This window comes from Fusarium venenatum (genome assembly GCF_020744135.1).
Source record: "Fusarium venenatum strain MPI-CAGE-CH-0201 chromosome Unknown EDB82scaffold_1, whole genome shotgun sequence".
In the NCBI taxonomy this organism is placed as follows: Eukaryota; Fungi; Ascomycota; class Sordariomycetes; order Hypocreales; family Nectriaceae; genus Fusarium; species Fusarium venenatum.
Window position 1 is genome coordinate 8,676,675 of NW_027072129.1, and position 20,766 is coordinate 8,697,440.

Sequence of the window (20,766 nt, forward strand, 5' to 3'; positions counted from 1 at the left end):
GTTTCATATGCTCCTCTGTTGGCCTGGAAGGGTTCTTCAACCCCATCTTCCTGAACAGTCCCTCTTGCACCCTTGAAGGTGATTAAGGTCGACATTCTGTTGTAATGTCTCAATGGACCCTTCTGGTCCCTTGACGGACAAACAAGTCTTGAGGTTGTCAAACTTTGAAGCCATGTCTTTGCGCTTCTCCAGGGTAGGGTCCACTTTGCGGGTCTGATTTCGCGGGGGTGCATATACATATTATCATTGGTCAGTTACCAACTGGGCATTCTGTTCAACAGTGAGCGACCCTAGCCCGACTTGATTCACCCACTACACCAACAAGCACTCTTTGTTGGCGTCTTGTTTCACTTGAAACGTCCCCGCATCTTAGTTGTTGATGCCCTCATACCTTCTTTATTCCCCGCAAAGGAATCAGTCAGCATGTTACCAAGTGGTCACGATGTCCAATCTACAAGGTTCATCAAGGACGAAACCTGGGGATCATGTCCAAATTACCAAGATGCTTCCAGCCATGCACTCTTGTGGCCCAACAGCATCACAGAAGCAATAATTGCCTCTCATTATGTTGCTGTAGACGATGGGATTTATATCGCACGCGGTATGGGGTTTCAAAACAATGATAAACAATAATAAAAACAGGCATGGAGATAAGACTCAGGAACACCCAAGTGGGTTGTGTTCTGCAGATGCGAGTGAGCGACAAGGGTTCTTTGGCTCAAACCCACGATCTTGAATCTCAGGCCGAAGAGGCCAAGAAGCCGACCATCCAGTCAAAAAATTGAAGACGTCCCAAAGAGGATTGGTATCCAGCTTTGCATGCATTTTGATGACGACGAGTTGCAGTCAATGGTTCGTCTTTAAAGGCCAACCCCTGGTCTTTTTAGGTTGATAACCACCACTTTTTACTCTCTAAGGTCTGCCCTACCAAAGATTATCCGCCTACCAACCTGTTGCGGACCAAGTTCCAATTGCCTAGTTGGGCTAAAGGATTGCCTTCAGGAACTGGCTGACTGGAAACTGTCAGCTAGAGGTGGGAGGCTGTGAAGATGGTCATAACCGAGCAGCCTATCAGCGTCCAGAATCGACATGTTGGCTGTGGACGCGAACGTTCCCCTCTGCAGATCCGCTTACCTATCCACCCATGCATGTGAACATGCTGGTGTTTTCGGATTTTGATGATGGCGATTTTCATGGGATTTGCGGAACATGATCATTATGATGCTGCTCGTGTAGTAGCACAGCGCTGTGCTGTACGAGGCCGTCGATTGATCAATTGGTACGGCGGGTGATCTATGAACCCCGGATGCATCGGAATGCGGTCAAGTAAGTGGCATGCTGTTCAAAATCCCTGACCAGATTCAACAGTTGTACAGTAAACAACTTTATCACGCAATTCGCTGTCAGAGAATGGTGCTGGCAGATTTGACAGGGCATAGCCTTGTTGGGGATCAATGGTGATGTCGAGATACGGCTTCTAATTGGCTGAGTGCTTTTACATGTTTGCTTTTTCGAGACACCAAAGTCAGAAGCTGGAAGCTGGAATCTCCAACGCAGCCACTGAGAGGAGGGGTCTAATCTAGGCGAGGCCGAAGACTCGTTTGATCAAAAACTTGTCTGTCTTGCTGCGGAATCCAGCATTATGCATGACAGATGACCCGCGGAACCTGCCGAGTCGGATAAAACACTGGCATATACCGCATACCTGACGAGATTATAAGGGTAGCGAAGCAAGTTGCCATGGCGGACAAACATCCCAATTGCGACACAATATTGAAGCTTCTTCGCCGTTGAGTTGGCCAGAGCGCCTACACTCTCTACCCCTGCTCCGAACCTTGGCTCGTGCGGCAGTCATACGGTTCGTTGTCTTCTTTTCTTGGTTCATCCCCGCACTGAAACTGGAAATGTGACTGGGACTGGACATGGGTTCATGATCGCGATTGAGAGACAACCCGATCCATTTGATTCGAGGCTACGGAGAAAGAAAAGACGAAGATATTTTCTTGAAGCCTCGAATTTAGAGCGGCACGCGCTGTCTCAAGTTTGGGTATGGCAGGAAACTGACGGGCAAACTCAATGGCTTGGCGATGTCGGACTCAAGGCCCAACTGTCAGCGTGCTGTAAGTTCAGTCCCGACAATTGAACTAACAAGGCTCAGGGTTGAAGACTAGCTCTTGAACATCAGCCGATTGATGGATACAGAGTACGAACAATCTAGCCGTTAAGGCGCCCGCGTAACACTAAACCCTAGGACGTGCGTGTGTTGTCGAGCTTAGCTTTCTTGATTTTGATCAGTTCTCCCGACTCTCCTACCCCATGTTTGTTTCAATAGCTCTAAACAGAAATGCGATGTAACTCGGGTCGTGTCAAAATAGCTCGCTCACCATGTGCCGAGTGGACCGAGGCGATAAGTGCATATTCGAAAGAGAACAGCTTATGATACCTGCGCCGGCTCGCACTTTGGAATTTGTGGCTTGCTGGTTCTGGTTGTCAATGGTTTAGATACTTCCATTTACGGATTCAATGGCGTCTTCTAGTTCATGGCTTGGGGCTTGTTGTGGCTTGAGCTATTGTTGACAACACAGTAGTTGCGAATCTTCTACTACCTGATAGACATTGGTTTACCAAGAAGACGGTTCTTGTTTACCATCTTCTGCAAGTCAGAGCAAGAGATCTGTTTCGCGTACTGAAGCTGCCCTACTGCATGCATCGGATATGTACTGCGCCACGATAAAAGTGCTACTGTCCATGCTCGGCAAGGATCTCAACAGGTTATTCCTTTATTGTTGATCTAATGCTTTCTATTGTGTCCTCTGATTTGGCACAATGCTCAATAACAATAAACAAACTTTCAATCGGAAAGATCGCTATCCGGAGGTGTCGAATTCTCCGATAGGACAGGCTGAGTCCCTCTCTTTCTCCCTTACCCTATTTCGATAAACATGGCGCCATTGTTAATTCACGGCTGGGCCTCGCCCCTCTGAAATGTAGTCAGTGTGGCTGACCCTATGTGTTTCTTTGCTTGTTGGTTTGCTTGCTAACGTTGGAATTCTTCACCCATGATCCTTGTAGACGGTTCAATTACATGAGTTTGATCCATTGGAGAGCACAGACATAACCACGCTATCAAATACAAAGGCCAATAGTCCTTTGTCGATACGCGATGCAGCTGAAGAGAGGCCTGAAACAACTCTCTTGGTCCTGCGCAAACATACCCAAACCAGGCAATCGATTTTCGCGGAAATCTGGGTTATGGGATACAATCCCTGCTATTGCTTCTGAAGCTACTGTACGGCACAGACCCGCATGCTTGCATACGAATCACATCTTAATCGGCGATTGCTCTGCTTCATCGATCTATTGCTGCCAAGTAATATGGGAAACATGGAAATCTGCTCATTTGCGGTGTTTTTCTCAAGATTCTATGTCTTGTTCAAGTGAAACTAGCACAAGTGCAGCAGCAAAAGTCAACAATGGTGCATGTCAACTTCGGTCCTTTGGTGATGTTTTGGTGTGCTACGACTCTGGCTTACACACCATACGGTATTATCAGCACATCTATAGGGCTGTAAATCAGGGCAATTGCAGGATATCACCCGTTTCGAGCGGCCTAACACATTTGGGTATATGGGATAGATGCTCGTTCAACTCTTCACGAACCGCTGTACGACGTCGCGCAAGTGCGCTTTTTGCCTCCTCGTACAACAAACGGGATGCAATCGTCCTTGAGGAACAGGAACGGGGCGCTTCTCAGGTTCTACGGCACAGCGAAATCGAGAGAAACGGAAGAGAGGCAAAGCAATTCGCTCGTCGAGGCCAGGGCAAGCGAGAAGGATGGATGGTTTGGACGCTACGGCCCGTGGGTGTGTGTGTTGGTGCTATAGGTTAGGTAGGCTCGACGTGTAATTTGTTGACGTTGATATGGCTCTATCTCAGGTATATTGTTATTGTTATCATGTCTTGAGCGCGTCTCCCTCTTCGGTGAATCGATACTGCAACCTCCCAAGCCTAAGCTGCATCCTCATCGAAACGCTCAAGGAAATTCTTCTGTGTGTACATGTCCAAGATAAGAAGGCCATAAGACCTCAACCAACAGGCTTACTCACATCGACCGTAATCATCTCAGCCCGAGACTGGCCGACAAGGGCCGGCCCATCCAATACAACACAGCCAAATAAGAGACCCATGGTTAAAATGCTTGCAGGTACTTCTATGACACTAACTGCGGCCAGGAGTTCTCTTGCTAGGGCTTGTACACTGCTCCCGAGAGCTGGGTAGGCGCTTTGATTGGTGTTCTGGATGCGCTGAAGGTAGTTGTCGTGGTTCCAATAGATGCTGTCGACGTTGATACTTGGTGCTTTGACAGGCGTGATAGATGTTGTGCGCATAAGTGATTGATTGATAGGTATTCTAGGTACAACCATCTTCCCACAAGCTGAAGTTACTGGCTCATGTGATTCTATTAGACTGGAGGCGTGTTATCAAGTACTTGTATGTCACCAAAGAAGCAGGTAGGCAGGGTCAGAATAGAGGAGACTATGATAGTATGCATTCATGTCTGTATTTCCATTGGAGTAAGAGAAAATTAGCTACTCGGGGCATAAGAGGTGAATTCCGTCGCTTTATGGCAATTTAGACTAGTCTTAGGTTATTTGCTTGCTGTATTCTAAGATCAAATCTCAAGCAAGTAGTCTCAAGTACGCAGAGTTCGGTTGCAGATCGAGTCAAGTCTGAAGGCACGCTTGATATTACCGTGAAGGTTGTTAAAGCCACCTGAGTTTGGATCATCATGAATATCGCAAAATGTGGCTGTGAACGGTCCGTAAAGAGCTGCATCAACTACAATAGTGACTTCAGCCAAAGCCCCTTGACGTAACCCCACTGAAAGAAGTATTAATGTTAACTCCTCAGTATCAAGCCCCCAATTCTCCTAAATGCTAGTCAGTACAGTCCTGTGTTCGGTAGGTTCTCAAGATATACCTTGCAGTAAGACAGAAGCCTCGCAGTATCACCGTGAGCCAAGCAACTAGGCCCATTCATCAAGTAATCGAATAGCCTTGACATTTCATCACTGACTTCGGGCCGCGGGGATGTCAGGTTTGTGTTAGGGGATGCATCGTGAACGATCTGGTCTCTATCCTCAGGTTTCTGATTCGAGATCCCACTCTCGACAAGATGAGCGGAACGATTGGCGGCACTACGTATAGTGCGCGCACCATCCGCAGCACGTATAAGAAGACTACCGGGCTCGACCGTAGAGATAGGTATACCATCGGCGTCGCTTTCATTGTCAGAACCGTCAATATAGTCCTCATCTTGAGAACCATTAGTGTTATTCTCGTCGTCGGAACTATCCGTGTCGCTCTCATCATTAGAACCATCAGTATGGTTCCTGTTAAAAGATTCGATAAGCTCTAGTGATTTCTTTCTGATGTTTGCTTTGTACTTATCGAATCGACCTTTTTACTGCGCATCCTTAACACCATCCGTAAATTCGCGATAGAAATAGATATGCTCATGGATATTCGCGGATAAGGGGCCAGCAGTCCAGAGTTCGTTCTCGTTCTTAAAATCCAATAAACGACATAAAATGCATCTACCGTGGCTCATCATGCAGACAACGAGTGCAGTCTTGTCCCGAGTTGTTAGGTGTTGATGGACTCTGTGATTAAACACCTCTGTGTTCGTTGGAAGCTGGAGGCGATTGAATTTAGGTGGATTTTCTGGCAAGTACTCTCCAACCACCAAGGCTAGATTTTCACTGTTTCATATTAGCCGATATTTATATATAGGAGGCCAGGACTTACACAGGAACGTTGTCGAGGTCTAGGGCCCTGGCAGAGTGTACATGTTCCTCAACGAGACAGCATGGATGTCGGTCATTTTTTGTGTCCGTTGTACTATCCCCTTGAGTTCTTTCGATGCGGATCAGTTGGAACTCGGCTCTGTTGGGTTTGCCTGTGTTATAGGCAACATTTGCCCGATTAAAGGCAAAGTCTCGACTGTAACCGGTCATTGCAGACGATGCGCAAGAGGATAGTACTGTAAAATCAAGTTAGCGATGGATGATGCTCCAAATGAGAGAGTTACAGACCGTCGGCGACTGTGCTGCAAGATATTGGAGGAAGAGGGCAATGTAGGATGATGATAGTGCGAGACGACGTCGATGCAAGATGCGAGAAAAGAAGGATGCAAGAGGAGGAAGAGAGGCCTCTTTTATGCCTAGACATTGGTGCCAGTGCCAGTGCAGTGTCCGTGCCTGCAAGTGACAGTGAATCACTGCGGTCGGCCAAATGATTCACACACCTGTTATTCTTAACTTTCTTCTTTTTATCTTAAGTCATGAATGGTAAGCGTAGAACCAGATATGTTGTTAGAAATATGTGCCCTAGATGCACTTTCATGGGGGAAATCGCATTTGCATCTTGAGTCTGGCAAATTGACTGACCATCAGATTGTAAATACGACCATTTATATAACAACTACGAATTGAATGCTTTATCCCGGCCGTCCACTGAAACCAATGAAAGACGTAGAGAGATTCCAGAAGAAGGGAATAGCTAACACGTGACGATGATTCCTTTAACTCCTCTGACAGTTTCCAAGGTGGCAGAGATGAGGACGAGAACGACACGACGATGATATCAGCCTTGAAATTGGCCTTGAACTTGACCATGAAACTACAATGGATGTCGGCTAACTTTAACATTCTAGCTTGAAGTGCATAATGTAAACTTGGAATTGGCAATATGGGTTTGACCTTGTCAAAGAGATAAAAGAAACAGATAGGTACCCAGCTAAGTACTTACTCTACTTGTAGGTCCGTGACCTAAATTATATGTACCAATATCCATTCGTACCCAAGATGTAGTCGACACTTAGCAGTTGTTTGTTTAGATTAAACCCAGATATACGGGCTTGCGAACCCAATCACGGAGAAGTAGAACACTTGAGATGTGGCTCTGGAGTGCAATGCTTCCTCTAAGTCATGAGTATATGGCTGGTGTGCTGGATATATCCTGGGCATGTTATGTAAACTGTTTTGTCTCGTCTCGTCCTGGTGGTTACCTCTTAGTAGAATGATCACCTTAAATATTTCAGGATTGGAAAAGACTAGAAAGCCTGAAATTCTTTTCTTATATCTAGGGCATGAGACATATAATAAGGTGGCTTTAAAATATTCTATGAAATATTAGATGTTTCTCTGTCTTTTACTTGTTTAACAGTTGCTTGCATTATTGGTACTTTAAAGTATATTAACAGTCTTAAGGGCAGACACCACCGGCGCTTCAACGCTCAAAGGCGAAATAGAACCATTAGTTCTCACTCTTTCTCCTAATCCAACCTAGACCCAGGTAAGCAGATTGTATTTAAGTACATTCAAGACCCTTAAATCCGCTGATGTTTCTTCCTGGACTCTGGGGTTATCTATCCAAGCTAAAAGCATGTTTACAACAACGCTTTTACGATAAACTTCTATAGCTAAGAAATGTATGCTTAAATACTTGCAAGTGTTAGAAGTACTACATATGTACACTTTGTATATTCGCTGTCAAGGTCCCAAAGTGAGATTTGCTTAGGTCTTTCTTTTAAGGCAGTCTGATGAACTGTTTGTTAGTATTGGTGATGTGTTGTTGGTGTTAGCTCATGATCTAACGATTGCACAGTGGAGCTTATCGATAGTGCCGTATGGAGCCATGCGAGCTAGCAAGCCAAGCTCTTAGCGTTCCAACCTCAATCAACTTTCTTCATTGCGCGCGTTTTCCTTTGCGGCATCAACAACAAGAACCAGCTTTTCAATTTACACGCAATAACCGAGTCGCAATGTCGGCGATCTATAACCTCGAACCGCAACCCACAGCGTCAGTCATCATCTACACCACCCGGGGCGAACTCTCTGTCGAGCTGTTCGCCAAACAAGCGCCGTTGACATGTCGCAACTTCTTGCAACTAGCCCTCGATGGCTACTACGATAATACTATATTCCACCGATTGGTTCCTGGCTTCATTCTACAGGGAGGTGATCCCACTGGTACTGGCAACGGCGGAGAGTCGATATATGATGGAGGCGCATTCAGTGGCGACCTGGACCCTTGGCCCATGGACCAGCGCATGGGCAAGAACGCAGGACAAACAGGAATCAATTTCAAGGATGAGTTCCATTCGCGTCTCAAATTCAATCGCCGAGGTCTGTTGGGTTCCGCGAACGAATCGCGTCCGGATACAAACGGCAGTCAGTTCTTCTTCACTCTCGACACAGCTGAGGAATTGAATGGAAAGAATACCATGTTTGGACGAATTGCCGGCGATACTGTCTACAATTTGGCAAAAATGGGCGAAGGAGAAGTTGATGAAGCTACGGAACGTCCAACCTACCCAGTCAAGATCGAGCGCATAGAAATCCTGGTGAACCCTTTCGAAGATATGAAGAAGCGATCTCGAGTCGCTGCTATTGCGCCGTCCAAAACAGCTACAACCAAAGACAAGAAGAAAAAGCGAAAAGGAGGGAAACAACTACTGAGCTTTGGCGACGACGAAGGTGACGATAACATGCCTGTGCTGAAGAAGAAGAAATTTGATCCCAGGATCGTTATGGAAGCTCCGGAGGAAGCTCCGGAGCAAGACGAGGCTCGCAGCAAACCAGCAAAGGTCAAGAAGGAACGAGCATCGGAAAAGAGAGTGTCAATCGTTGAAGAAGACAAAGATAAAGATAAGGACTCCGATCAGGCCATCCGCCGTGGGCCACTCAAGGAGGCTCGGCAAAAGCCTGCCCCACCTGTCAAGATGGAGATCAAGGACGAATCACCCGAGCCGGAGGCCCCCCGAAAGACAGCATTGGAGCGAGCCAATGAAGAGATGGCGGCGCTCAAGGCATCAATGCGACGGACGATACACTCTGAAGAACCTGTGAAGGAAAAGAACAAGTCTGCGCTAGAATCTATGATCCCCGAAACATCAATCAGGGGACGAAAACGAAGACCAGGGACTGTTAACACTTCAGCAGCGGAAGACGCCAAAGCGCTTCGAATGCTCAAAGCCTTTCAGTCAAGACTGGAGAAAGCACCTCCGGAGAAAGAAGACGAACCAGCGGCCCGTGAAACTACTAAGGAAGGGGGAGACGCGCAAGCCGGAGACACGCAAGCTGGAAACGAGGAAGCTGAGTTGTGTGATCTGCACTTCATCGCAAATTGCCAAAGCTGCACGTCATGGGACAAGCAAGAGAAGGACGAGAGCGACGACGAGGGTTGGATGTCGCATGCTCTCAGCTTTGCGGCGGATAAACTGGGCAAGGACCTAAGTAACCGTAAAAAGGCGGAGGAGGAGCTTGTTGTGATTGATCCGCGCGAGAAGGCTCGGACTCTCAAAGATGAGAAGAAGGCAGCCAGGGATGCACGACAAGGAAACTCGGGTCGAGCGTGGGATCAAGCACGAGATGCAGCAAGGAATGCCAAGATGGCACAAGCCGCCTCGCTTGCAGGACGCGGAGCAAAATGAACGAGGAGAATCATGTAGATATCTTTGAGTTGTGTTGAACCGCAGTTGGCAGTTTAGCTTGTTGCTATATTGGGAATAGTCAGTCTACGATACCCCCCAGCATGAAGCATTAAGACCATGTTCCATGCATGCTTGCATTTTCTTTCTAATGTTACCCGGTTGTTGGTCTGATTTGACATGGGGATATTAACGTCCATGAGTACCAGAAATGTTGACTGGTGGGAGCACAAGAGACGAAATTAGCAGATCAGCTTATGCTCTTTAGATCAGAGTTTTTATGCGATTTATTTTTTTATCCTAAGGCTTAGGATGTTAACTTTTCTGCCACCCACTAGCTGGTGAAGAAAAGTGACATTAATGTATTGTAACTGCCGTCCCCACATAAGCGAGATCATGGCGATCGATCGTGATGATGTTGTTGAGTGTCTTCATTGAGGTCATAATTATGAACCGTGGAAAAAAATAACAAATCAAATTGTCTCTTTATTGTAAATGAATTGTCGACTTGAGAAGCCAAAGGACGATAATCATCTTTACAACGTCATCAACGTTAAAACCTGCAGCTTTTCTTCAACGTCAAGTTGGGATAGATCGAGAGATCTCGTCTTATCATCACGTGAAGATGGAGATGTCCATGCAAGATACTGCTCCCTGATTGGACTAAAAATATTTGACATTTGATCCGCTCGCTGCAAATGCTCCGGAGACCCATAATCGCAGCGACGGTCAACTTCAGCATCACCACCGTCACGGAACTGCACCACTGCCTTAGCACTATTACTGCCTATCCAAGTCGCAACACGGGCCGGTACTTGTCGCCTGTACATCGCCTATAGCTCTACGTTTCAGAATGGGCACACTGCCTACCAGCTCTTATCACCCTTGATCTATATAGACTCAGGCCTACCTCGAAGTCAGCAAACTGCCTTTTCCATTCAGCCTTTTCTTCAGTCTCCATAACTTTGGGCAGAACGCGCTACGCAACCCATATTGCTTTAAGGCATCACCACCGCGAGCTCCGTACACGAGGTAGAGCAAACGTGTGGCTGTCTTTAAGTTTCAACCGTTATTATCTCTCCGCGACCGGATTCACAAGGCTGCGCCGCGCCTCTTCTCTTGGCTGCGAAATCTCCTTGACTTTGATCCCGCCCTTTGCGATAGCATATTCCACTTTAACTCTTCCACGCGCACACGCGATTCTTCGCTACCTACTTCCTTTAACCTCAGTCACGCACGCCTATCGTGCTTCTTTCCACAAACCCGAGACGGCCGAGCAAAACATCAATCGTTAACCGCTTACCACGAATGACGTTTGCGCAATCTCGTGCGGAATTGTTAATAAATCACAAATTTACTCTCCAGAGTTACCAGCCTTTCGAGGCAATCATTGCGTGAAATCGACAACTACCAAGGCGACAAACTCCTCCGAGAACACCACACCCCCGAACTCAGACCTAATAGGATTGGGTATCGATAATAGCCAATCCACTCACAATCTCACCGCTTCTGAAGAAGCGCCAACCTTCCAGAACCTTTTTCATGTCTGTACCCAACTCTAGGAAACGAGCAGCACCGGGAGCATCGCCTATGGTGCCCATACCGCAGCAAATGCAACCACAATACAACGCAGGAAATGGGGCGGGAAATCAGGGACTGCGATGGAATGGGATGGCCGACCCCTCAAACTACATGAATGGAGTGGACGGGATCATGGACGACAATGGAAACTCGTTTGGTCTCGTTCCGGCACAGCAGCAATATTCTCAGCCCGTGCCGACCCCATCAAACACAATTGCGCGGCGACAAATGAATCATGCGCTTGTTCCGACGAACCAACGAAACTTTGATGGGGCAGTTGAGCCATGGGGAAACTTTGTCGGTGATGAAAACACACTACTTCAAGGAAATTTCGAAAATTTGAACGAGCAGGATAATGTCGAGGTGTTGGAGGAGAGGGCCCAAAAGGCAAAAAGAGAAGCGCAAGCCAAGCGCAAGCAGATCCCCCCGTTTGTGCAGAAACTGAGCAGGTAAGTTTGTGTAGCCGACATTGAAAAAGACACGCTAACCGCCTCAAGTTTCCTAGAGGAGCGCAAAAACGAAGACTTGATCCGATGGTCGGAAAAGGGAGATTCGTTCATCGTGCTTGATGAGGACGAATTTGCCAAGACTTTGATCCCAGAATTGTTCAAGCACAACAATTATGCCTCTTTCGTTCGGCAACTCAACATGTATGGCTTCCACAAACGTGTGGGGCTGTCAGACAATTCTATGCGGGCTAGCGAGCGCAAGAACAAGAGCCCAAGCGAATATTCCAACCCTTATTTCCGACGAGGGCACCCAAATCTTCTATGGCTGATCAATAAGCCTAAGAGTGGGAGCAAAGCTAAGAAGGGCTCAAAAGGTGTCGAGGGGGACAATGATAGCGAAGACGAGGTTGCCAACGAGGAGGTACTTACCTCTGGGCTGCCAACTGCTGCTCAACCCCCTCGATCTTTGCCAGCTGGTGAATCCCAGCCAGTGCCCAAAAAGGAGATGAGCCTTATTCGTGAAGAGTTGGGTAAGGTTAGGGATCAGCAGAAGCTCATCCTCGGCGCAATAAGTCGTCTGCAGCGGAACAACACTGAGCTGTACAACCAGGCCCTCATGTTCCAGAGCCAACACGACCGTCACCAGAATTCTATCAACGCGATTCTCAACTTCCTCGCCAATGTGTTTAGGAAAACACTGGAAGATCAGGGCAATTCGCAGAATGTCAGTGACATCATCTCGATGATCACGAACCAAACCAGCAACCAGCAGTCTACGCAGCACGGTAGCGTGTTTGAGCTGGGCGATTTTATCCAACAGATGAATCCCAACTCATATGGGACACCCAAGAAGACCAGAGGGCTTTTACCGGCCCCTCATCAGAACAATCGTGCCCAGACAGCCAGATCATCTACTACTCCAAGCAGGTCTACGCCTGGCAACACAGCTTATCAGCCCGTCAGTCACCACAACCACAACCCTGAGATGGGTCATGTCACAGAACTTGTCGACAATTCCCCCAGCGACACAGCCTCTCCCAACCTTCGTCAGGAACTTGAGGCAAATCCCGAGGAACGAATGATGAGCCTCATTAACGAACACAATAAACACAACAACAGCCATGGCATGGATATTCCAGACGCAGCAGATTTAGTTGCCAGTGCGCCCAACGCATTGAGCAATGCTCAGCGAAACAAGCTGGTAAACTTTATGGCCGGGCAGTCCTCTGCTGCTCCTTCGGGCAGGTCAACTCCTGTCTCTGCTACACCAGTCCCTACTCCTGCACAGATCCCTACGTCCAGTTCCCACATGGCCATGCCCACTATGTCTACCTCTGCCTCTGTCTCACCACCACCAACCGAATCCGTTCCACCCCCTTCGCTCTCCCCCATCATGGGCCCGCCAATGGCGCCGCCTTCTATCAACGAAATCCACTCCAACTCAATCGACCTGGACCAGCTTCAGCGCCTCCAGAGCGAACAGGACGCTAAGATAAGCGAGCTCGGCAATATGCTAGGACCGTTGAGTCCTTCTGGACATGTCCCCGGCCTGAGTGATGACGCGGGAGCGTACTTCGATCCCCAGTCGACCGATTTCGACCAATTCTTTGACATCAATGCACTGTCGGGCGAACATCAATTTGGCGATGGCAACGATTTTAACTTCACTCTCGACACAGACCCAAGCCATCAAAGCCATCAAAGCCATCAAAACCAAGCGTCACTGCACCCAGGACATGTGATGCCACACGCGAGTCACACCAATACACCCAGTCCTGCCGGCACAGAAGAAATACACCGTGAGGATTTACGGTTAGAAAACACCCCCGATCGAGGAATCAAACGGCAACGCGTAGCCTAGCCCTCAGGGTACCAGAAAAGTTGACCACTGGAAGCATAAGGGATGAAAGTTTGTAGGTCACTTTATGCTCCTTAGAGTATAGTTCTTAGATTACTTATTTTTATACCCTAAGACTTATGAAGCTATTTTTTCTGCTACCCACTAGCCTAAGCGTCCGAGCCTGGGTTCTTCCTCGAATGGTATTACAGCTTGTGGCTAGGGCCATGTTACCAGGCCTTTCTTTGTATTTAATAAACTACGTACTATGCATATTCTTTTTTGAAAATATTCTTATGGGTGGGTTGGGTTCGTCACAGATAGCGCATTTCAACGACGTACAATAAGGCAGGCTGGGAAGGGAAAGGGTTATGCTTCAAAGTCAGCGTGTTGGTAGTATTGCTAGGTTATTGCTTTTCAAGAGAGGGCAAGGTTTTTGTTTCCTGAAGAAAAAAGAGTTATAGAAACGCCTGGGTGAAGAACCCAGGAAGCGTTGCAGCGGCTGGATATGGGGACCCAGAAACCAGAACCAGAACCAGAACCAGAAGAACCAGAAAGGGTTGCGTCCGCGCACCTTATGATATGATGTATGCGATTAAGCAAAATCAATAATCCCACTTTGTAATCTGTAGTTGAAGTTGAACAATGTGTGTTGGTGATGAACATATTGTCTTGCCAATTATCAGCCAGAACAACACGAGATTCAGGATACACTATCTTCATCACTGAACCAATCTTAAGTTTCAAGGTCACTTAAACTTCTAGCTTGAATCCGTTATTTGAACACGCACACATTGCCAAATCTTCTTGGGCTTGTTATTTGTTGGAGATGCGAATGGATTCGATTACATTACAATAACTCACCACGGATAGTCCGGAGGAACCACTTTCTAATCTGCGTACTGGGTAGTTAGTTCAGACCTTTCCCATCAACGATTATCACAATCACCACGTATCTATCAGCTGAGAAGTCCGTTGTTCATCAAGCGGGTCTACAGATTCTGCGACCTTCGGTGAGATGGCCGAGTTGGTTATGGCGCCAGGTTAAGGTTAACCTTAACACCAATTTCCTGGTGGAGCAATCCTCCTGGGTTCGAGTCCCAGTCTCATCAAGTTTATCTTTTTGATTGTCTGTCACATTATCTGTCACGATCTATCATGTACCTTGTTTCTTTTTTAAAGCCCCATGCCACTCAAACCCCAAACACTTAAGAGGTAAGATCCAGCCCTGTTTCAAATCCATGATCCCATTCCCCCTTAAGTAACTGAGTAAACGTTCCTCCATCGTCAAGACGATGGCCATAGAAATAAGCTGCAGGTTCCGTTTGACTCCGACTACCTTTATAGAGCACCCTCACTGTACGTAAGTTCGGGCAAGCTTCGATGATGCTGTCGGTGACATTGCTATACCACTGCTCGAGTTCAGCCTCATCGATTTCATACCACTCTTCTAGAAAGCCTCTATTGTCAAAGAAGCGCTCATATTCGTCAGAAGATTCATCGTGCAAGTCAATGGCTATGGCGAGGGCCTTGAACTCGTCGCTAAAATAGCATGAAGTCATCTCGATGGCAAAATGCTCAACACTGGAACTGTTCAACGCTTCACAGAGCTCATCAACACCCAGGCACTAGTCGAAATAATCAGCAAAGTATACCAGTTAAACTGCATGTTGGTTACTTACAAAGGTCATGTAGCATGTGTCGTCGTCGGCTTCTCCACGGGGTATTCCAGGTGGATGATTCGTATAACGGGGTCCATGAATGCACAGATGCTTGAGACCAGGAAAATTCTTTGCGACCTGTTCTATTCCCTCCGCTTGCTCATTAATCCCATTATATATCTTGTAGGGTTTCCATCTGCGTTCAAAGCGTAACGAGAGCGTCTCAAGTGCCTGTGGCCGAGCTGAATACACAGACTGGAGCTCTAGATACGCAATGATTGTGCATACATCGTTCTCGCACCAGGAACTGAGCGACACACTTTTCAGGACGACAGGATCGCAATGCTTAAGAGCCGCAACAGCGATTTGCTCTGAACATTCCAGGGAGAGTGTCGTGACCTTTTGCCATCGATGGGTGATTTCGGTCAAAAAAAAACTAGCGAATTGGGCACTATGCATAGGTCGAAGTTCGTATGGATCAACCTTTAGCTTAATCTCGTTGACGTCGGCCACCTTCGAGAGACTGCGAAATAGGAGCTTAGTGGAGTTGGCATATGATATGCGAGACCCCCAACGTTCTAGGCAAATAGTCGCCTTTCTATACAAGCGGGTTAGTAATATTAATCTTAATAAGAATAACTTATAAGGTCTTACTCGATGAGCGTGTGCTTTATATTATACTTCTCGTCTAGAAATAATTTGAAGGTAGGATTGAGATGCCCATATGGTTAGAATAGCTAGAATCGTTCATATAGTTACAAAGCGCAACTGTTCTCCAGTCGCTTGGAGAGACACGCATAGAACTTTCTGCAGGGCAATTTAAGATTTGAACGATCCTGCTTGGTGAGATAAGAGCCGATCATGCAGCGTAGCTCCGTTGGGATATTGTCCATAGGTGTGACCGAAGAAAGGCACTCCTGTGGAGTTTTATCCATGGTCACGACCAAAGAAAAGAACGTCGAGAATACCCCCCAGAAGAATGAATGAAGGCGAAGAGGTCTCTAAGCCTATTGGAGGACCGTCTGCCAGTCGCGGTTACCCGATGGATGGAAGAGAAAGGACGTCACAATGTGAGTGTGTGGTAGTGATGTGGAAAGGTGGAAAAGATTCTCTTGAAGAGAGTGGAGGAGAAGGAATTTATAGGTAAACGTATGCCAAATAATTCAAACAGCACTCAAGCTTCGTGAATCAGTCTCTATTGAGATCTATTGTTTTATTTTGCGAGGTGGAACCATCTGTTTGATAGTAAATCACCGCAGAATGGATAGAGGCTTCATTCGACAGTGCATGCCGGTAGCAGAGCAGTTTAAGATAATAGCATACATATATTTATTAGCGTACTCATGCTCATAAATTGTTGCTGGTCAATACAGACAGGGCAGATAGATAGATGGTGCTTGCAAGTGATGTCCAGTTGCTCAAACGCTGGTATTCCATACCTATTTACTTGAACCTACAAAAGTAGGAGGCATATTCAACAATGGTCTAGGCTTTGAACTGGAACATGCGATACTTTTAATAAACTCACTGAGATCACAGAACATCCTGAAAACAGAGGATTGGAAAAAATACAATTTTGATTCCTACACAAATCAACTTTGGACCCCTTATCCTTTCTTACCAAAAACTCCCTCCCACATTCCTTCATACTCAATGAGACCCTTGCCAGTCAATATAAACAGGCTCCTCTCCGTGGAAACGTTAGGGGATTTCATCATCTTGGTTAGCAACATAGATCATGTCATCCCGCCCAGTGTCTCCAATACCATCAAGCAGCTTCATGATCTCCCTCTGTGAGCAAGCGCTGAGGTTTCGAATCCCAGACACTAGATACATACCGTCCCTGAACTCTCGATTGAGGAGATAAGCTGGCTGTTTGAGATGGTACTGAGGGAATCTGAATGCGCCATACCCTCTCAGTCCATCGTAGATGATGGGATAGAGATGCTCCCATCCCTTGAGAGCATCTCTAGCAAAACGAGACTGCAAAGTCTCCTTGAACCATCCGAATACAGTACGCCGAGCTTCATCACGTTCTTCTTCAATGTCTATGATACGAAAGCAAGCAGCAAGAGGACCTTCGTAGTCGCGGCAAGGGGGAGGAGTCCAAGTACCTTCAAGAATCCGACTCGTTTTCATCCGCTCCTGGATGGTCTCGGCGTCGACAGGATCCTCATCTCCGGGCATGAAAAGACGCATCTCTTCAAGTGTATACATTGGCGAGTCGTACGAAGATACACTGGCAGGCGAGTCTGGGATGGGAACGGGCGAGTACTCGGCCGGATCCATAGCCTCATCTAGCGGGAAAGACGAGCTACCTAGTGTCCACTTACCATCACTTGCGCCGGTACATAGGGAGATCCTGTTTAACTGGTTAGCACGTTTCTTTGGAATAAGCTCATACTTCCATCTTTCAAGGTCCCTGATGTTGAGGTGGCAGACGTATCGCTCTGCTTCCATGTCGCTGCTCAGAGGCATGCAGATCCTGAACACAGGAGGTGAGATATGTCTGGTTCGAAAGGAATGCATTTTGATAAAAGAAATAGTCGACCTTTTTTTTTTCTTTTGAGTGATTCGATTTGCTGAATAGTTGTTTGAAACTTTCGTCGATGTTGATCGTCGAGGCCGGCTTGACGATATTGGTGAAGAAACTTAGAACTTGTCAGCAAATACAAATCTGTGATTGATGAGTGGGTGAGGCGAATATTGACAAGTGGAAGCGATTTTAAATATTTAATATATATCGCAACTGTAGCATTTAGCTTGCAAGATAATGCCTTTTGTTCTAAGAACATAAGAAAACAATGTCATGTTCATCCACCAAAGGCTGAACATACAACATTGTTACTTAGACAACAAATTATGGCTGAAAATACAATGCCTCGCTTTAGCCAGTCCAGTACAACAAACAACGAACACAAGAAAAAGGGTATGTTGACAAGCTGAACAGATGTAAGCTTGGTGTTGAAGGACAGGTCTCAACAGGTTGTGCCAAAAGGATTGTGGGAGACGTGAAAACAGGCGAAGCCAATACCCAATACAAATGCTGTATTACTAGCGACCAAGGCCATTCTCCCCAGGCGCTTAACCTGGAAAATACTCCTCAGTAAGTCTGCCTTATCTACCTACTCATAGATGTACGAGCTAATATAAACAGGGAAAAGCTAGTCTTGGTTATTGAGGAGTTTCTCCAAGAGACGATTCCCATTTACAAAGATCGTCTTCCGCAAAAGATGGAAGATTTCGACACTACGCAATACGCCTACATCGGGACAAAGAGGAGGACTGCCATTGTGGTCACAAGACTCAGTGGGCAGAGGGTCTACTTTTACCGTCTATTGAACAACAAGGACAGACTTTGGACCGCTGGTCTCCTGGCCAAGGATATTTACGACCAGATCTTCTTCTATTCCGAATTTGCTCGAGAGGCACCCAAAGGCCTTAACGACAAGAGGAAGCGATGGGTTGAATTGAAAAACAACGATAAAGAGAAAGTAAAGGAGCTCTCCGAGTCTCGAGTCCGGGAGTAATGATGAGATAGTTTAGGGTCCGGCAGGGAAAGAACACAGGGGATTTCCCATGGCTCCAATGATATTGACTGGGTAGGTTAGCAAGTTAATCCAGGGAGAACAGAAAGAGGACCTTTGAATAATACATCCAAACTGGAAGTTTAAGTGACCTTGGGACTTGATGCTGGAAATAAATAATAATCTGGTGTTATCTTTGTGTTGCTATAGTTGATGATTGGCTACAGTTTTAGAGTGGACAACCCCCGAGTACTGCTCTGGTTCGTTGCCCTATATTCTCTTAATACTAACTATATCCTTCGAAGAACTCTCATATACTCTCATATCCTCTCTCAATCTTGTTATCATGACATCACGCCCAGCGTTCATCATCAAGACCATCCTTCCATCACCCGTCTGGGCACTCTTGGCGATTGCTCCACGCTACAGCGTCCAATGCATGAAGCCCCGTAAAACCCCTGGCTATCGCCTGGGGAATGCGCGCTAGGCCCACTATCAACCTGCGCGAAATAAGAGAAAACGGAAATGGAAGAAAAAAGTCGAGCTTGTGGTTGGTTCCATGGCATTTCCGCCCGGCCCGATCGGTCTTCTCCTGGCTCTGGTCTTGGGGCTGGACTCGGAATGAACTGGGATATAGCATTGGCATTCAAATCTCCCGTCTTCCAGCTTTTCTTGATTTCTCTTTTCTTTTTTTCTTCTTTTTTTCTGTTCAACCTCTTTTTCTACATCGTTGTCGCCCTTGTTCTCCGTCGGCGATCCTTTGTGTATCTCGTAAGAAAGAGCTCTTTCGTTTTTGTATAAAGGAATCAACATCACCGAGGGAACAATCAGCAAAACAAAACAATGCGCGCTTCCAAGATCTTGGCCTCCATGGGCCTTATGACCCTCGCCAATGCGACTGTCATTCGCTACGAGCGCGATCTTCAAGCCGATGCTCCCGTTCTCGAGAAGCGAGCAGACAAGACCGCCGCCTGGGTCACCGTCGATGACGAGCAGCAGCCCGCCACGACATACACTCCCTCGTACACTACCATCGACGGTACCACGTCCATCGTCGACGCTGCTCCTCACGACCTCACCGCCACCGTCTACACATACACCAGCTGGGGCAAGGCTTACACCAGCACTGGCGAGCCCCCCAATCCTCAGGCCACTGGCAAGCACGGCGAGGGTGTCTTTTCGCGATGCCACAACAAGGATGGCGAAAATGCTCCTTTCTGCTCTCCCTACGCCAACAGCACTCTTGATGCTGGCAAGACATACTTCGGTGAGTTGTCAGAGCCATGGGCGCATCAATTCATGTCCAATTGCTAACTACTTATGTTACAGTGACTTGGGATCCTGATTACTTCAACAAGACCAAGTCCTCTGACAACTCCACCCTCATGATCACTCCCCGTCTCAACTTCTTCAACGGCTCTAGCAAGGAGTGGGAGAAGTACCAGGACTTCTCTGACTCCGCCGTCCCCGCTGCTTGGGGCTACTGGCCTTTCCATGCCAAGTCGGACTACATGAAGAAGTCGCACAACATCTCCCTCACGCTCTACAGCAACAGCAACAACTCGCTTGAGAAGACAGAGTCCACGACCCTGTTCCTCTACCTCCAGGACATGGACTTCCCTGAGAAGGCGCATGAGAAGCTCCCCGAGGGTCAGACTCTTATTATCGCCCTGCCCGTTGTCTTCGGCTGCCTCCTTCTTCTCATCATCGGTGGCTTCCTGTGGAACCGCAAGACCCGTCGCATCGGGCTCGGTAACGTCTCTGGTCGCGCCCGCCATGGCTACACCGGTCGTGCCAAGCGCCGCATCTTTGGTGCCCGTGACAACGGCATCCAGCTCGATACTTCCGTCCCTTCTCCTGGGGAGTACCGCGACGCTCCTCGGCGTGCTCGTGCCGACAGCGATGGTCTCGGCAGCTTGGCAGGTAGCCCTGTCGATGCCAACTTCCCCCACCAGGGCAACGGCGGCAATACTTTCCGTGATGAGATGAGGAGACAGGAGGCCGAGAGACGTATGTAAAGAAAAGAGGCGGCCTCGCCTAGTTTAGGATATGTAATTGGTGGCGATATCTGCATTGCCAAATACTTTGTTTTACGTATATATGGAAACTAGCGATGCGTGCTAGCATGCATCAACATGGAGGAGCAAGTGTGACGATTTTGACACGACGCATAACGAGAAATTAATACAAACGCCTTGTCTATCAGAGTAAGATTAAGG

At 47.3% G+C, this 20,766-nt stretch overlaps 7 protein-coding genes and 1 non-coding gene across 8 annotated transcripts; 5 read left to right on the plus strand and 3 right to left on the minus strand.

The window, feature by feature from the left end:
* Positions 1 to 3,964: 3,964 nt before the first annotated feature.
* On the minus strand, positions 3,965 to 4,558 carry EDB82DRAFT_90468 (uncharacterized protein). Its single transcript, XM_065610072.1, has one exon. The coding sequence runs from the start codon at positions 4,422 to 4,424 to the stop codon at positions 4,086 to 4,088; it is 339 nt and encodes a 112-aa protein (XP_065465839.1). The 5' UTR covers positions 4,425 to 4,558; the 3' UTR covers positions 3,965 to 4,085.
* On the minus strand, positions 4,559 to 6,016 carry EDB82DRAFT_552182 (uncharacterized protein; the record flags this gene model as incomplete). Its single annotated transcript, XM_065609582.1, has 4 exons — positions 4,559 to 4,930; positions 4,981 to 5,392; positions 5,468 to 5,761; positions 5,808 to 6,016. 4 exons carry the CDS (start codon positions 6,014 to 6,016, stop codon positions 4,694 to 4,696), a joined length of 1,152 nt encoding a protein of 383 aa, XP_065465840.1. The 3' UTR covers positions 4,559 to 4,693.
* A 1,808-nt stretch (positions 6,017 to 7,824) lies between these two features.
* Positions 7,825 to 9,495, plus strand: EDB82DRAFT_420976 (peptidyl-prolyl isomerase CWC27; the record flags this gene model as incomplete). The annotated part of the gene is made up of 1 exon (XM_025726922.2): positions 7,825 to 9,495. One exon carries the CDS (start codon positions 7,825 to 7,827, stop codon positions 9,493 to 9,495), a length of 1,671 nt encoding a protein of 556 aa, XP_025588381.2.
* Positions 9,496 to 11,034: 1,539 nt separating this feature from the next.
* EDB82DRAFT_521612 (uncharacterized protein) lies at positions 11,035 to 13,383 on the plus strand (the record flags this gene model as incomplete). Its single annotated transcript, XM_025726911.2, has 2 exons — positions 11,035 to 11,522; positions 11,571 to 13,383. 2 exons carry the CDS (start codon positions 11,035 to 11,037, stop codon positions 13,381 to 13,383), a joined length of 2,301 nt encoding a protein of 766 aa, XP_025588380.2.
* Positions 13,384 to 14,371: 988 nt separating this feature from the next.
* Positions 14,372 to 14,471, plus strand: EDB82DRAFT_t26. Its single transcript has one exon. It is a non-coding gene; the product is annotated as a tRNA-Leu (tRNA).
* A 96-nt stretch (positions 14,472 to 14,567) lies between these two features.
* On the minus strand, positions 14,568 to 17,549 carry EDB82DRAFT_521613 (uncharacterized protein; the record flags this gene model as incomplete). The annotated part of the gene is made up of 4 exons (XM_065609087.1): positions 14,568 to 14,987; positions 15,042 to 15,618; positions 15,675 to 15,708; positions 16,859 to 17,549. 4 exons carry the CDS (start codon positions 17,547 to 17,549, stop codon positions 14,568 to 14,570), a joined length of 1,722 nt encoding a protein of 573 aa, XP_065465841.1.
* A 348-nt stretch (positions 17,550 to 17,897) lies between these two features.
* On the plus strand, positions 17,898 to 18,748 carry EDB82DRAFT_533836 (uncharacterized protein; the record flags this gene model as incomplete). Its single annotated transcript, XM_025726877.2, has 3 exons — positions 17,898 to 17,949; positions 18,006 to 18,126; positions 18,178 to 18,748. 3 exons carry the CDS (start codon positions 17,898 to 17,900, stop codon positions 18,548 to 18,550), a joined length of 546 nt encoding a protein of 181 aa, XP_025588377.2. The 3' UTR covers positions 18,551 to 18,748.
* Positions 18,749 to 19,159: 411 nt separating this feature from the next.
* On the plus strand, positions 19,160 to 20,727 carry EDB82DRAFT_490789 (uncharacterized protein). Its single transcript, XM_065608374.1, has 2 exons — positions 19,160 to 19,814; positions 19,877 to 20,727. Exons 1-2 carry the CDS (start codon positions 19,391 to 19,393, stop codon positions 20,563 to 20,565), a joined length of 1,113 nt encoding a protein of 370 aa, XP_065465842.1. The 5' UTR covers positions 19,160 to 19,390; the 3' UTR covers positions 20,566 to 20,727.
* Positions 20,728 to 20,766: the final 39 nt, after the last annotated feature.

Coding starts and splice junctions, on each gene's coding strand:
- EDB82DRAFT_90468 (XM_065610072.1), bottom strand. CDS start 4,424: ATGGTTGTACCTAGAATACCTATCAATCAATCACTTATGCGCACAACA.
- EDB82DRAFT_490789 (XM_065608374.1), top strand. CDS start 19,391: ATGCGCGCTTCCAAGATCTTGGCCTCCATGGGCCTTATGACCCTCGCC. Junction 19,815..19,876: donor TGCTGGCAAGACATACTTCG/GTGAGTTGTCAG, acceptor CTTATGTTACAG/TGACTTGGGATCCTGATTAC.